Source organism: Arachis stenosperma, chromosome 6, assembly GCF_014773155.1.
Source record: "Arachis stenosperma cultivar V10309 chromosome 6, arast.V10309.gnm1.PFL2, whole genome shotgun sequence".
Taxonomy (NCBI): Eukaryota; Viridiplantae; Streptophyta; class Magnoliopsida; order Fabales; family Fabaceae; genus Arachis; species Arachis stenosperma.
The window spans coordinates 83,085,487-83,100,936 of record NC_080382.1 but is presented as its reverse complement, the minus strand read 5'-3'; the positions used below and the strand labels follow the sequence as shown (position 1 = coordinate 83,100,936).

Below are 15,450 nucleotides of genomic sequence, written 5' to 3'. Positions count from 1 at the left end.
GCTTTGGGCCACGGCCAAGACTCAAGAAATAGCTATGTTCAAGAATCATCATACTTTACTAGGAGAATCATTAACACTATCTGGATTCTGAGTTCCTAAAGAAGCCAATCATTCTGAATTACAAGGGATAGAGTGAGATGCCAAAACTATTCAGAAGCAAAAAGATAAAAGCCCCGCTCATCTAATTAATACTGATCTTCATAGATGTTTTTGGAGTTCATTGCATATTCTCTTCTTTTATCTTATTTGATCTTAAGTTGCTTGGGGACAAGCAACAATTTAAGTTTGGTGTTGTGATGAGCGGATAATTTGTATACTTTTTGGCATTGTTTTTAGTATATTTTTAGTATAATCTAGTTAGTTTTTAGTATATTTTTATTAGTTTTTAGTTAAAATTCACTTTTCTGGACTTTACTATGAGTTTGTGTGTTTTTCTGTGATTTCAGGTATTTTCTGGCTGAAATTGAGGGACCTGAGCAAAAATCTGATCCAGAGACTCAAAAGGACTGCAGATGCTGTTGGATTCTGACCTCCCTGCACTCGAAGTGAATTTTCTGGAGCTACAGAAGCCCAATTGGCGCGCTCTTAATGGCGTTGGAAAGTAGACATCCTGGGCTTTCCAGCAATATATAATAGTCCATACTTTGCCCAAGATTTGATGGCCCAAACCGGCGTTCAAAGTCACCTCAAGAAATTCCAGCGTTAAACGCCGGAACTGGCACCTAATTGGGAGTTAAACGCCCAAACTGGCACTAAAGCTGGCGTTTAACTCCAAGGAGAGTCTCTACACGAAATTGCTTCATTGCTCAGCCCAAGCACACACCAAGTGGGCCCGGAAGTGGATTTTTATGTCATTTACTCATCTATGTACTAGTTTTCTATAAGTAGGACCTTTTACTATTGTATAGGGAGGATTTTTGGGTAGCTATCTTTGTTTTATGCTATCTTAGACCTTTGGGAGGCTGGCCATTCGGCCATGCCTAGACCTTGTTCTTATGTATTTTCAACGGTGGAGTTTCTACACACCATAGATTAAGGTGTGGAGCTCTGCTGTACCTCGAGTATTAATGCAATTACTATTGTTCTTCCATTCAATTCCGCTTGTTCTTTGTCCAAGATATCACTTGTTCTTCAACATGATGAAGGTGATGATTGACGCCCATCACCATTCTCACCCATGAACAAGGTGACTGACAACCATTCTTGTTCTACAAGCATCTGAGGCTTAGTGAATATCTCTTGGATTCCTGATTGCACGATGCATGGTTGATCGCCTGACAACCGAGTGCTCGCCTGACAAACGAGCCAACCATTCCGTGAGGTCAGAGTCTTCGTGGTATAGGCAGGACCTGATGGCAGCATTCAAGAGAATTCGGAAGGTCTAACCTTGTCTGTGGTATTCTGAGTAGGATTCAATGATTGAATGACTGTGACGTGCTTCAAACCTGTAACCTACTGGGCGTTAGTGACAGACGCAAAAGAGTGATTCTATTCCGGTAGGGGAGGGAACCAAACCGGTGATTGGCAGCACTGTGACAGAGTGCGTGCATTAGCTTTCACTGCGCGGATGGGAGGTAGCTGCTGACAACAGTGAAACCCTACACGAGCTTGCCATGGAAAGGAGTAAGAAAGGATTGGATGAAGGCATTAGGAAAGCAGAGAGACGGAAGGGAAGGCATCTTCATACACTTGTCTGAAGCTCTTACACCAATGATATACATAAGTATCACTATCTTTATCTTCTTTGTTATTTTCGTTCATCATCATATACATTTGAGTTTGCCTGACTAAGATTTACAAGATGACCATAGCTTGCTTCAATGCTAACAATCTCCGTGGGATCGACCCTTACTCACGTAAGGTATTACTTGGACGACCCAGTGCACTTGCTGGTTAGTTGTGCGAAGTTGTGTAATGCCATGGAATTGAACCACCAAGTTTTTGGAGTTCATGACCAGGGATTATGAGAGTTGTGAAAAGTATTGTTCACAAGTTCGCGCACCAAGTTTTTGGCGCCGTTGCCGGGGATTGTTCAAGTTTTGAGCAAGCTTTTGGTAACAATGCCTGGGATTGTTCTAGTTTGGACAACTGACGGTTCATCTTGTTGCTTAGATTAGGTATTTATTTTTTTTGAAATTCTTGAAGATGAATTCTAGAGTTTCATGATGATTTGTTGAAATCTGGCTGGCTGAGAAGCCATGTCTAATCTGATTGGACCGAGGTTTCAACTTATCACCACAAGAGCTTGTTGATTCTCATCAATTTTGCTCTTGGAGCAGTGATCTGCTAAGATTTGGCTGACCTTTGGTCATGTCTAGTGTTTTGGACCGAAGCTTTCTTTGAGAGCTTGGCTGGCTGTGACGCCATGTCTAATTCCTGGACCGGAGTCTTAGACTAGCATTGCACTGATTCCTGGAATTCTCATCAAGGATTTTGATACCTTTTCCCACTTAATTTTCGAAAAACACAAAAAAATTTGTAAAATCATAAAAAACCAAAAATATTTGATGTTTCATGCTTAAGTCTAGTGTCTCATCTTAAGTTTGGTGTCAATTGCATGCATTCATTCATGTGTCTTAAGGATCCTCAAGTAATTCTTGATGATTTTTGTGTTCTAATCTTTGAATTCTATTGACTTGAAGCATTTTGTGTGTCTCATATGCATTCTCATATTGTTAGTGTCAGTAGTATACAAACTGCTAAGTTTGGTGTCTTGCATGCATTGTTAATTGATTCCTTTTGCATTTTGATTATTAAAAATCCAAAAATATTTTTAATTTGTGTCTTTTCAAGTCAATGATACAAAGAATTGAAGATTCAGAACATACTGCAGAGGAATTATACAGAAAAAGCTGAGCATTCAAAAATGCCCAGTGAAAAAGGCAGACTGGCGTTTAAACGCCAGCCAGGGTACCTGGTTGGGCGTTTAACGCCCAAAAAGGTAGCATTTTGGGCGTTAAACGCCAGAATGTATACCATTCTGGGCGTTTAACGCCAGGATGGTGCTAGGGGGAAGATTCTGTTTTCAAAATCAATTTTTTTTCAAGTTTTCAAAGTTTTCCAAAATCAAATCTTTTTCAAATCATATCTTTTCAATCAAATGTTTTCAAAATTAATTTCTTTCCTTTTTCAAAGATACTTACTAACAATTAATGATTTGATTCAAAATTTCAAGATTGTTACCTTTTCTGTTGAGAAAGGTTTAATGTCTGAATCATATCTTTTCTTGTTAGGCAAGTCATTAATTTTTAAAATCATATCTTTTCAAATTGTTTTCAAATCATATCTTTTAAAATTGTTTTCAAATCATATCTTCTCAATCACATCTTTTTAAAACCATAACTTTTCAATCAAATCTTTTTAACCACATCCTTTTCAAAATAGTTTTCAATCAAATCTTTTTAATTTCTAATTTCAAAATCTTTTTCAAAAATCACTTGATTTCTTTTTCACTTTTAATTTTCGAAAATTATCAATCAAATTTTCAAAATGTTTTCAAAATCTTTTAAATGAATTTTCGAAAATTTTCTTCCCTCCTTCCCACATCCTTCTATTTTCGAAGAACATACGGTCTGTGACTCGACCAGATGCTTGACCTGAGGCCACATTGGTCTTCTCTATGACTATAGCCAAAGGGCGGCAGAGCGGGACTCCGTCCCTGGTGTCGGAGGCGTCAACCATATCCGGTGCATTCGCTGTCGCGCCGACTACGAGGTGGAATGATACGTTCACATACCTAAGGTTTAGGATTGTCATGCATATTAGGTTTAGTATTGATGTATAATATTTCGGTTTAGTATTGACGTATAATATTAGGTTTAGTATTGACATATCGTGTAATGAATGCTTTGTTCTTTATATATCCATGATGTAAATATTTGTCAGCGATTTATATTATCCAGCGATTATCTAGTCTATTAACAGATGAACTATTCTTTGGTTAAACTGATACTTATTATATATAGATATAGGAAAAGTATAGGTAACCAATAAGATTTTTGAACAATGTCTAAACAATGTAAATTAATATGATTAAAAGAATAAATTTAAATAGTAGCATTAAATTCGGATACTACAAAACATAAAGAGCAAAAAAAGAAATTGGGAATCCCCAAGCGACGAAATGGAAAAAACAGAAGTGATAAAGGAAGTTATTGACCGAAAAGTTGAAAAAAAAATCAAAATAAAAAAAATCTGAATACAAGGGACGTGTTTGCTAAGGAAGCCGTGTGTGAGCCGATGGGAAACTGAATCGGCACGCTCCCTAATCAACGTGAGTGTGGCTGAGTAGGTGTAGAGGCACGGTACACAACCGATGGGATACCATCGCACACGGCACCGGGTGACTATAAAGACACCGTAAACAACAGCCATTGAGATAACTGCTTGGAGCCTTTGTGTTGTCCACTACTTACACATAACCGCCCATTCATCTATCGTCTCAGGCGTTCAATACAAAGAGAGGAGATGTATCGTCTGACAGGCCCGGCCAACCTTCCCCACGATGTTTGGACCTTAATTGCCGGAAGGACCACAGCACAGTTCGTCAGGGACTTGTGTAGTCTCAGGATGTCGTGCACCGCTGAACGCAATGCAGGGGAGAAGGATTTTGTTTACCGATGCACCAATATTCCAAGTTGGGACCAACGATGGTGGAGTGTGAGTCCCATGCACCAGCCGAGAAGAAACTTCTTAGCAAGATGCAGGCAGAGCGGGCACCTGGAAGTTCTATTTCGATCTGCTGTGTCTGACTTTTTCCTCGTTGGGTGTCGTTTTGCAGGGATGGAAACCATGCATGTTGTCACAGCCTAGGGCCATTCGGAAGCCCAGTACACAGTGTCGATGATGCTAAAGCTACGTGATGACTTCGAGTCAAAAAACAAGGGCTTACAAGCTTTTCGTGGGCTTGAGGCGGCCGGTGCCCTAACAATCTGCAAATTGGTGTTCCGCGGCGTTATCCAGGAGACGTGGACACACCTGCGTTGCCTGCCAATGCTAAACGCAGAAAATTTAGTCTATTCTTCGCATGCATGTCCAAGCCGTGGAAACATGGGTGCTATTTACCGCCATCAACGCTATGGAAGAGGGTGGGACGTAAACGACGGTGATGGAGGTGCTGCTCATATTCCGTGCATGCATTGTCGAGCAGATTATGAGTTGATCCTGTTTGTCCACCTCTTTGACTGATAGGATAGGATTAGGTTCTCAATATTTTTTTGGTTATCCTATCTAATATATGTATTATGTAATGATTTTTGCAACTGTTTGACTCGTTTTGGCACTGTTTGACTCGTTTTGCCATCATTTTTATTTATTTGTTTTCTGTTTCGTATTAAAAATTTACTTGTGGAAAATACAATTGTTTTCCGTTACTGACCTCACATTCGGTGACTCTCCATTGCCTAGCCAAGTAATCATTTTTTTATAAAATCAACGTAAGTCCCATCTACCACCTTATTCATAGCAGTCCTAGACCTTTAGCCCTTCTTATCTACTCTAACGTCACATTACCAAGATTTGCATTTATTGCGAATTTGCATAAGCGATGCAGCACACATTTCCCCAAGCTTTTTCTTCGTTTATTGATAAAACCACCAGGTCCATTATTATCTTCATTTTCAAGGAATAGCATACGTACATTAATTAACCACATTAAAATGTATTAGTTTATTTATTCATAACTTAAATTTTGATTTTGATTAATGTATATCAATGCACAAGTCCGTCACAAGTCATAACCATTCGTCAGTTCCTATAATCCTTACCTTTATCTCTAACCTCTCTGCCGGGAGAAAAATCATTGCTTTAAGGGCCTTCGTCGTCTAGAAGACCTCCCAGTCTTCATCCGAGAAAACGTCGCACGAATCTCTCAACGACCACGCCATTAGTCTCGGCGACCTCAAGGAACCTCCGACCGCAGATCTTATCGACACCCTCCAACGGAGGATGAGATTTTTGAGGATAGTCTTCATAGGACACAAGACGAAGCAAGGAATAGAGGCAATCACCACGAAAGTCAGAGCGAGTATAAAGAAGCATCAACTGGATCAAGGCCGCCGGTTGGAAAGGAAGTTGCACACGGAGATGGAACAGCATCAAACCACCATTCGCGAACTCGAAGACAAAGCAAACGTGTTGAAAGCAGAAATTGCCGATCTTCATCAAAGGGAACAGCAACAGATGGCACCGTGGCGTGAAATGAAAGGCAGGCTCGAGGCTGTGGAGATCAAGCTAGGGTTATTGGTCCGCCAATTGTATGGTCAAGCTCCGGCAACGGCACACGGCTCTAACTATCAGGAAACCGCCGAGCAGAATGGAGACGATGTCGGGGCTATATGACCTACGGCATCTATCTTCCAAATCTTTATTTGCTGTGTTTCTTTAGCTGTTCTTTTGATGTTCTGTAATCCCTACGTAAAACTCGGTTTTCTTAATTATATCTAATTTCCGCAGCATTTGAGTTTTTTTTCTTTCTATTTTCGGATGAAGCTATGTAGTAATGCGTGAACAACAATGTGAGTTAATTATGTTAATTTATTGGATCAAACTGCCATTTTTTTCAACTAAGAAATAGATTCTTAACAAGTCGCCAGTTGCTAGATACTATTTTGGCAGATTGCATAAAGCTAACCCCACAACAGTTCATTCGGGGGGCAGATTGACGAGAGTTAATAAAAAACCACTTTCACTAAAATCTAAATCTCCAGGAAAACCCTGACCTCGTCAACCGATCACTCCCAGAAAATGTCCGCGAAGAACTCCCTGCACCTTTCGACGTCTCCTTGGAAGTATGGATAGACTCTAACATTTCAACACCCCTTTGCATTTTTCTTCGTTCTCGTGATCACACGGTAGCAACATGGCAGACAGGTAACCTGCTTCGACGCTTCCCTCTGTCCAGGCCCTAGACAGCAGTTCCATCCCAATGCCACGGTGGGCAATCCAGAAATACTCCGTCAACCCCTGTCGGAGTATAGGATCCGTATTTTCTGCTTCAACGCAGTGATCGATGAAACTCTTCTCCGGCCGATCAAGGTAAAATAAAAAGGACACTAACGGTATAACACGCAACATTAGTATCGGCCAGAAAAATTTACATAATATATTATACACTGACATTAGTTAATTATTACAGCTTAGCGCGTCAATCGTTTTGTTGCCCAACATTATGGATAATACCGGATAATTAGTACATTTAATATATGTACTTAGACCCAAAATTATTTATACGTACAATTAGAAGTGGCTTCCTTCTGCGAAACAGTGGTGGGCAGTCTCGTTTTCATTTTCCAGTTTGCCTCGATATCCGAAAATGGGAAATGAGAAATGGGAAATTGGAAATGGGAAATGTGAATGACGTTTTTGTTGTTTGCAATTTTAATGGAGCTCATCGATAATAGTTAATATTGGAAAGCATCAGATAAAATAATTAAATACATGTCGTATTGTGTAGATTATGGAATCTTAAACCGATTAAAAACCGTGAATGATCACATCAAATTAAATTATCGAATTAAATGATAAATTTTTTATTTGCGGTTAATTGCATTCAATTTAAAATGTTGATTTGACAGAACAAAACTTTTTTCTTTCTATCTAAGTTGGTGTAGTTCACCCCTACTCCTGACCCTGGTATCCCTGCACACCTGCTTCTGAACCTAATTCGACTTGAAGTACACGCTTACTCCTGAACGTGGGGTTCGCGTGACAGTACACCTCTACCTATCCACTTCCACTTCTGAGCATCCAGGTGAGGGAAAACCTCTAAACCAATTTACACCATCAAGCTTAACCAAGTCAAACTAACTAAGATCTACCCACGCACGAAGACAGAAACAGAATAAAAATATATCTAATTTAGTATGAGGATAACCATGCTTAAACTTAACAAACTTCGGAAACACAAACCCCAAGATAGACAATTTTTATTCGAATGCAAACAACTCCAGGAACACCCGAACCTCGTAATCGGCCAAACACTGCACACACGAGACCCGGGACAAATCTTCCACATCACCTATGGTGCATCTGGTGCGGCAACTGGTGGACCGACAAACCTCGGGTAGTCTAGTATACAACGGCTTAAGTTCCAACCCCGGACCCGCAAATAAGTGACTGAAGACACCTCTGCACCTTCCGAGCACCCCAGAAGCACATACAATCTCAAAAAATTTAAGTCCCTTTCGCATGAGCTCTTCGTCTTCATTGGCAATAGACAGTAGCAACATCGCACACATGTAACAGCCTTCCAGCTCATCCCTAGTTACACCAACGCAGTCACCAAACAAACTGAATTAAGTCATCCCCGCCCGGAGTTTGGTACCCGGATTTCCTGCCTCAGCGCATCGTTCTATGAACCTGTGTTTAGGTAGGCCATAATTGTCTAAAAAGGACGCAATCGGCAACTCCATCATCGACGCCTCCTTGTAAATAGCGTCGAACCTCGCTGCACCCAGAAACACCTTGCAACTCACCTGCATGTTGAACAAATCCTTAATCGAATACAACGCAACCCTCATGGCAATCTTGAACCATATATCGCGAGGAAGAAGATTCAGCGGACATTCGTACTCAACGGAGACGGTCTCTTTATCTCCGACCTTCTTGGCTACCTTCCTTTTCCTTCCGTTCTTCATGGAACCTCCAGCCATTTGCAAGCAACATAGGCCAGGGATTTTGGAAAGTATAAAGACGACACACGACCACCAACGATACGTTTTGTGCTGTTATGATATCTTTTATTTGTTTAAATGATTCAGTGCCTCGTACGTTTTCTAGACACTACATAATAAAACAAAGGAATGCAGACATAGTGTCGTTTTTTTATATCCTATTATTATATGAAATTATAGGAAATACATCTTTCAAAATAGATTGCTTGGACGAACAAAGAATGCGAAGCCATTGATCGAAACAAAATTCAAATTAGTTCTCTCTCATGTTATATAATAAAACATACATTTACTGCAATTACACAATAAAAACTCCTTAAACACCTCCATCATCGGGGTTTAGAAAACTACTTAAACATAATAAGTCCCCAAGAACTTCGGCACCTCGTATTCGGCCAGCATTGCACACACGACGCACTGGACAAATCGCTCAACAGTACAGTCTGGGGAGGATTGGCCTGAGTGGTAAACAGTCACGGTCGTTCAGATGCGTGCAAACAATTCATTTAAGATCACCGTAGTATCTTTGCAAACGTCCATCAAGAAATTGGTGTAGCTCTCGAGCTGCCTAGAAATACGAAAACCCTAAATCATTTGAACGCCCCTAACCATGTCATCCTCGTCTTCGTGATCAAACATTAGCAACATGGAAAATAGGTAACCTGCTTCGACGCTGCCCTCCGTTGAGGCCCTAGGAAGCAGTTCAATGCCTTTGTCACTGTGACCAAACCGGAGATATTCCGCGAACCCTTGTCGGACTATAGCATCCACATTTCCCACTTCCACACAGCGATCAAGGAATCTCCTTTCAGGCCCGTCGAGGTTAAGTAAAAAGCGCGCTAACGATTCATAAGACATCGTCGCATGCTTGTATACAGTGTCTGATCTCGCCGCACCGAGGAAAACCTTACACGTCGCCTGCATGTTGAACAGATCCTGAATCGAATTCGATGCAACCATGGTGGCAATAATCGACCAAATTTTGCGAGGAAGGAGATTCAGCGGGCATTCGTGCTGAACGGATATGTCCACTTTCTTAGTGTCCTTCTCGAAAATTTCGGTCATTTGCAAGAACTTCGTCGAGGGATTATTGGAGATTATGAAGAGGATAGATGAGTTTGTAACTGATCTTGTGGCTTTTTGCCTTTTCATATACTGCCATGGGGGGGAGGGGGTTAGTGGGTTGTGGTTCAGTACCGCATACGTTTCCCTAGATGTTTTCGTTTATCGATGCGTTCAGATAGTATAATAATAATTATATTGATGAAAGAAGCATCTTTCGTATTTAACTGGATGCCCATTTTCTAGGTGGGGCTAATATTCTCAAGAATGAAGTAATTTAATGGAGCCTTAAGAGTGGTGAATAAGATAAATGTTATTTATTTGTTCTTTGTTGGTGCAAGTACACCACTATTCGTGAACCTAGAGTCCCTGCACCCCTACTCCTGAGTCCTGACCATAGGGTCCGCGTGAAAGTAAACATACGAAAGCAGGAATTTACAAAGCCACTAAACTCAACCGCACGAATCATTAGCAATGAAATACATTCAACTTTGGTTACAACGAAGCTTCATCTGAAAGTAAACAGAATAAAGAAATGCAACACCTCAAACTCGGCAAGGCAGTGGACGCACGACACACTCGACGAATCGTTGGTGGCACACATGGTCCCGCGGGTCGGGCAAACGCTTGACCGGCAGACGATGGGCTTTCCTGGATCCGACGGGTGCACCCCAATCAGCGGATTTACAAACAACTGCCTGAAGAGTTCTCTGCACGATTCGATTTTTCCAGCAGCCAGTACATTCTCATACATTTCAACCCCCTGCCAGTGTCTGCTGGTGCACAAAATTGTAAATCACACTTTTCACAACTCGTACCACTAACCAGCAAGTGCACTGGGTCGTCCAAGTAATACCTTACATGAGTAAGGGTCAAATCCCACAAAGATTGTCAGCTTGAAGCAAGCTATGGTTATCTTGTAACTCTTAGTCAGGATAATAATAAATCTCATTTTTAATTGGTAGTAAATAAAAAGCATGGATTAAATAGTACTTGTTATGCAGTAATGGAGAATATGTTAGAGTTTTGGAGATGCTTTGTGTTTTGAATCTCTACTTTCCCCCTGTCTTCTTCTTCACGCACACAAGGTTCCTCATATGGCAAGCTGTGTGTTGGTGGATCACTGTTGTCAATGGCTACCATCCGTCCTCTCAGTGAAAATGGTCCAGGTGCGCTGTCACCGCACGGCTAATCATCTGTCGATTCTCACTCATGCTGGAGTAGGATCCATTGATCCTTTTGCATCTGTCACTACGCCCAACCCTTGTGAGTTTGAAGCTCGTCACAATCATTCAATCCCTGAATCATACTTGGAATACCACAGATAAGGTTTAAACTTTCCGGATTCTCAAGAATGCTGCCAATGGATTCTAGCTTATACCACGAAGACTCTGATTAAGGAATCCAAGAGATACTCATTTAATCTAAGGTAGAACGGAGGTGGTTGTCAGGCACGCGTTCATAAATTGAGAATGGTGATGAGTGTCACGGATCATCACATTCATCATATTGAAGCGCGAATGAATATCTTAGATAGAAACAAGCGTGTTTGAATAGAAAACAGAAATAATTGCATTAATCTATCAAGACACAGCAGTGCTCCTCACCCCCAACAATGGAGATTAGAGACTCATGCCGTCAAAGAGTACAAAGTTCAGATCTAAAATGTCATGAGATGCAAAATAAATCTCTAAAAATTGTTTAAATACTAAACTAGTAACCTAGGTTTATAGAAAATGAGTAAACTGAGATAAATAGTGCAGAAATCCACTTCTGGGGCCCACTTGGTGTGTGCTGGGGCTTAGACTTGAGCTTTTCATGTTCCTGGGCTGTTTCTGGAGTTAAACACCAAGTTGTAACCTGTTTTAGGCGTTTAACTCCAACTTGTAACTTGTTTCTGGCGTTTAACGCCAGAATGGAACATGGAACTGGGGTTAAACGCCAGTTTACGTCATTTATCCTCGAGCAAAGTATAGACTATTATATATTGCTGGAAAGCCCTAGATGTCTACTTTCAAACCCAATTGAGATTGCGCCAATTGGACTCATCTAGCTCCAAAAAATCCATTCTGAGTGCAGGGACGTCAGAATCCAACAACATCAGTAGTCCTTTTTCAGCCTGAATCAGATTTTTGCTCAGTGATGGTGTTTTTGTGGAAAACGAATTTTCCAAACACATAGATCTAACCGGCAAGTGTACCGGGTCGCATCAAGTAGTAATAACTTACTTAGAGTGAGGTCGATCCCACAGGGATTGATGGATCAAGCAATTTTAGTGGGTGATTAGTTTAGTCAAGCTAACATTTAAGTGAATTTGGATGAAGTGTAACCAACAGAAATTAAATAGCAAGGAAAATTAAAGTGCAGAAAGTAAAATTGCAGGAGACTTAAAGAACAAGAAAGTAAAATTGCAAGAATCTTAAATGACAAGAAATGTAAATTGCATTAAATGTAAAGGGGAGTGGGTGCTAGAAATTAAAGAAGTTAAACAAGAGAAAGTAAATTGCAACAAACAGAAGAACTAAAGATGAATTGAATTGCAGTAGATATTAAGCGAAAGAGTAAAATGCCTTGAAGAATTTAAAACAGAAAAGTAATGCTTAAGTTGCGGCAAATTAAAATTGATTGAAGATCTCAGGATTGGAGGAGACTAGATAACAAGTCTAGATCTCAAATCCTTCCTTGATCCAACAAGAACAATTGCAGAAGAAGTAAAGGAAAGCAAAGTGCAGAAATCAGAAAAAGAAGAAATGAGCAGAAAATAGAATTCAATTATGCAGAAAATTAAAGAAGAGATCTCAAGGTGAGATTGAAACAGAAGTTCTTCAATTCTTCACCCAAGATCCAAAGCAAGAAAAGTGAAGAGTGCTCAAGCAAGAACTAGGAAGAAGAGAGATCAATTCTCCTTCCTAATTCTCTAAGAAATCCCAAAGTTTAAAAATGCAAGTAGAAAGGAAAATTCAAAAATAAAGTCTTCCGCCCCCCAATTACATAAAAATAGCTCCTATTTATACACTTTCTATTCTTGCATTTTGGGATTTGGATGGGCTTTTGATTTGGTGAAGAAATGAATTAAATTGGGTTTTTAATTCAATTTCAGCCCATGAAGGAAAATTGCTTCCAGGAGGCTGCCCTGCCCTTGTGGAGGGCAGGGCAGAAAATTGATGCTTGGCGCGAGACTTGGTGCGGCCTTGGGCGAGCTTGGTACGGCAAAGATGCTTGGGACGCTTGTTGGTGCGCAAAGATGCTGCCCTGCCCGTGCCAAGGGCAGGGCAGGAAAGGTTTGGTGCGCCAGGATCGGCCATGGTGCGCGCATTGGTGCTGCCAAGGAAAGAATTGTGCGCCAGAATCAAAATTGGTGCGCGCATGATGCTGCCACACACAAGATGCTGCCCTGCCCTTGGCGCGGGCAGGGCAGAGTTTCCAAAAGATGAAGTTCCAAGTTCGAAACTTGGTGGATGCACACGCTACTCCTTTTCCTTGGTTTATTTTTGCTTATTTTTGACCCTTAAAGATGCCTTTCGTTCCTGCCTCAGTTGGACGCCAAATATGGATTTCTATATATCGTTGGAAAGCTCTGAATGTCAGCTTTCCAACGCAACTGGAAGCACATCAATCGGACGTCTGTAGCTCAAGTTATAGCCCTTTGAAGTAGGCATGGTCATGCTGTGAGCGCCCAGATTTTAACTTAGCCAAAATTTGCTTCATCCTCACTTTGCTTCATCATGATTCTGCCCTTGTGAGCCCGACTTTGCCCTTGAGGAGGGCAGGGCAGAATTGCTTCTCAAGCTTGTTTCCTTATGTTGCCCTCCTAGAGGGCAGTGTGCCCTTGTGGAGGGCAATGTTTGCTTCCTCCCTTCCATGCGGCACACTTCTCATTCCTTTAACCACGCTTCCTTCTCCTTGAGTCACGCTTTCTTTAGGCCACGTTTTCTTCTTTTTTTTTTCTTTTCTTCACCTACAATAAACCAAAACAACCACTCAAAGTATCACTAAATTCAAGAGGCTTATAAATCAATTAAAATTCAATTAAAATTAGCTTAAACCTCATAGATTAACATTAATTTCATGGTGGTTGCTTGATTTAAAGAACTCATGCATTTTCATTCCAAATCACTTACTTAGGATGCAAGAAAGTGTATAAAAACTAACAAAACAAGTGAAATTAGCTTGAAAAATGGGTATATGATGACTTGTCATCACAACACCAAACTTAAACCTTGCTTGTCCCCAAGCAAGAAAAGAATCATGCAATAAAGATTGACAATCCAAGGTAAGAAGAATAGCGACTCAACGTTCATGGCAAGCTAGTTTTCTATGCATGCTACAATTACAAAAGAGATGTAAATGATTGATGCTTCTATCTAGCTTAATTTATGAAATCTTTTTCTTATAATTCTTCCTTGAAACAAGCTTTTGATTTTTTTTTTTTCTCTTTTTTTTTTCTCCTTTTGGGTGCTTTGCCCCATGAGTTAATAACAAAGCTACGACTTCTAAATGCTTTGTTTTCAAGTATTACCACTTGATACATAAGCACCACAAGCATTTAATTAGAGGACTTCATTAAGCTCATATTTTCTTTTCTTTTCTTGACTCTCTAATCATTGATGCTCAGAGCCTTGAGCTTTGAGGGAGTGCTTTTGCATTTGAGCCTAGCCTTGACTTCTAAGTGTTTTGTTTTCAAGCATTTGGCTTGATACATAAACACCACAAGCACTTAGCAAATAAATTGCCATTGGTACTCAGAGCCTTCAACTTTCTCATTCTTTTCCTTTTTCTTTTCTTGCTTTAATTGTATTTGCTTCTTCAAGGTTTTCATGATTTCAAAAGATTTCACAAAAATGTACTAGATGAAAAACTTCAATTAAATAAAATCCAATGCAATTGAGCAACAATCAAACATACTAGCTTTCCAATACTTGTATGCACATGCTAAATTCTTCTTTAATTCCTTGTTTGTTTATGATCATGATGCTTTTTTGCTTTTGAATTCACAAAACTCAAGTTGGTAGTCATAATGTTACAACAACATATTTCAAAACAAATTCAAGCTATGCTTATTCATACCACACATGCATACAAAGAATATAAAGACAATCATGCAATTTAAGGTGCTGGAAACAAAGGAGAGGAAAAGGAACTTTACACCCTTGTAGTTCATCTTCATTATTATTGTCCTTTTTCTCCAATTCTTCCCTTTCCCTTGCCAACTTAGAGTGCTTGCTTATCCTCAAGCAACAATTAGAACAATGGCTATGGGGCTAAGATGGATCATGAATGTCTTACACAATGAAATGTTAGTAGCATATGTGTTTTAAGCAAGCAAAATGAAAGATAACAATCAAGGCACAAGAGACAATGACATTTTGATTGCAAACATAAGAGGGTGTGCATGATACATTGCATAAAAAAATAAGTGGCACACCAAACTTAGTGTGACACTTTCACTTGAAATTAATGCAAGTATCTAGTAAGCATTGGAACCAAATTTTGTTGCATAGCAACACCAAACTTAGAATGCAACCATATATCAATTTATTTGAACTAAAACTAAACAAAAGAAACTGTTATTTGTTGAATACAATCACCAAGTGAAGAATCTATCATGAGTAAGGATGTTTGGGTGATGTATTAACAAACACAGTTAATAAAAGAAAGCATTAAAAACAAGGAAATGACTAAAACAATCAAGAAAACTAAAATTGTCTAACTAAAA

At 39.9% G+C, this 15,450-nt stretch overlaps 2 protein-coding genes across 2 annotated transcripts; one reads left to right on the top strand and one right to left on the bottom strand.

Moving 5' to 3' along the window:
* The first annotated feature begins 4,842 nt into the window (after positions 1 to 4,842).
* On the top strand, positions 4,843 to 5,187 carry LOC130934239 (uncharacterized). Its single transcript, XM_057863827.1, has one exon. It carries the CDS (start codon positions 4,843 to 4,845, stop codon positions 5,185 to 5,187), a length of 345 nt encoding a protein of 114 aa, XP_057719810.1.
* A 4,070-nt stretch (positions 5,188 to 9,257) lies between these two features.
* Positions 9,258 to 9,824, bottom strand: LOC130934238 (putative F-box protein At1g67623). The gene has a single exon (XM_057863826.1). It carries the CDS (start codon positions 9,822 to 9,824, stop codon positions 9,258 to 9,260), a length of 567 nt encoding a protein of 188 aa, XP_057719809.1.
* Positions 9,825 to 15,450: the final 5,626 nt, after the last annotated feature.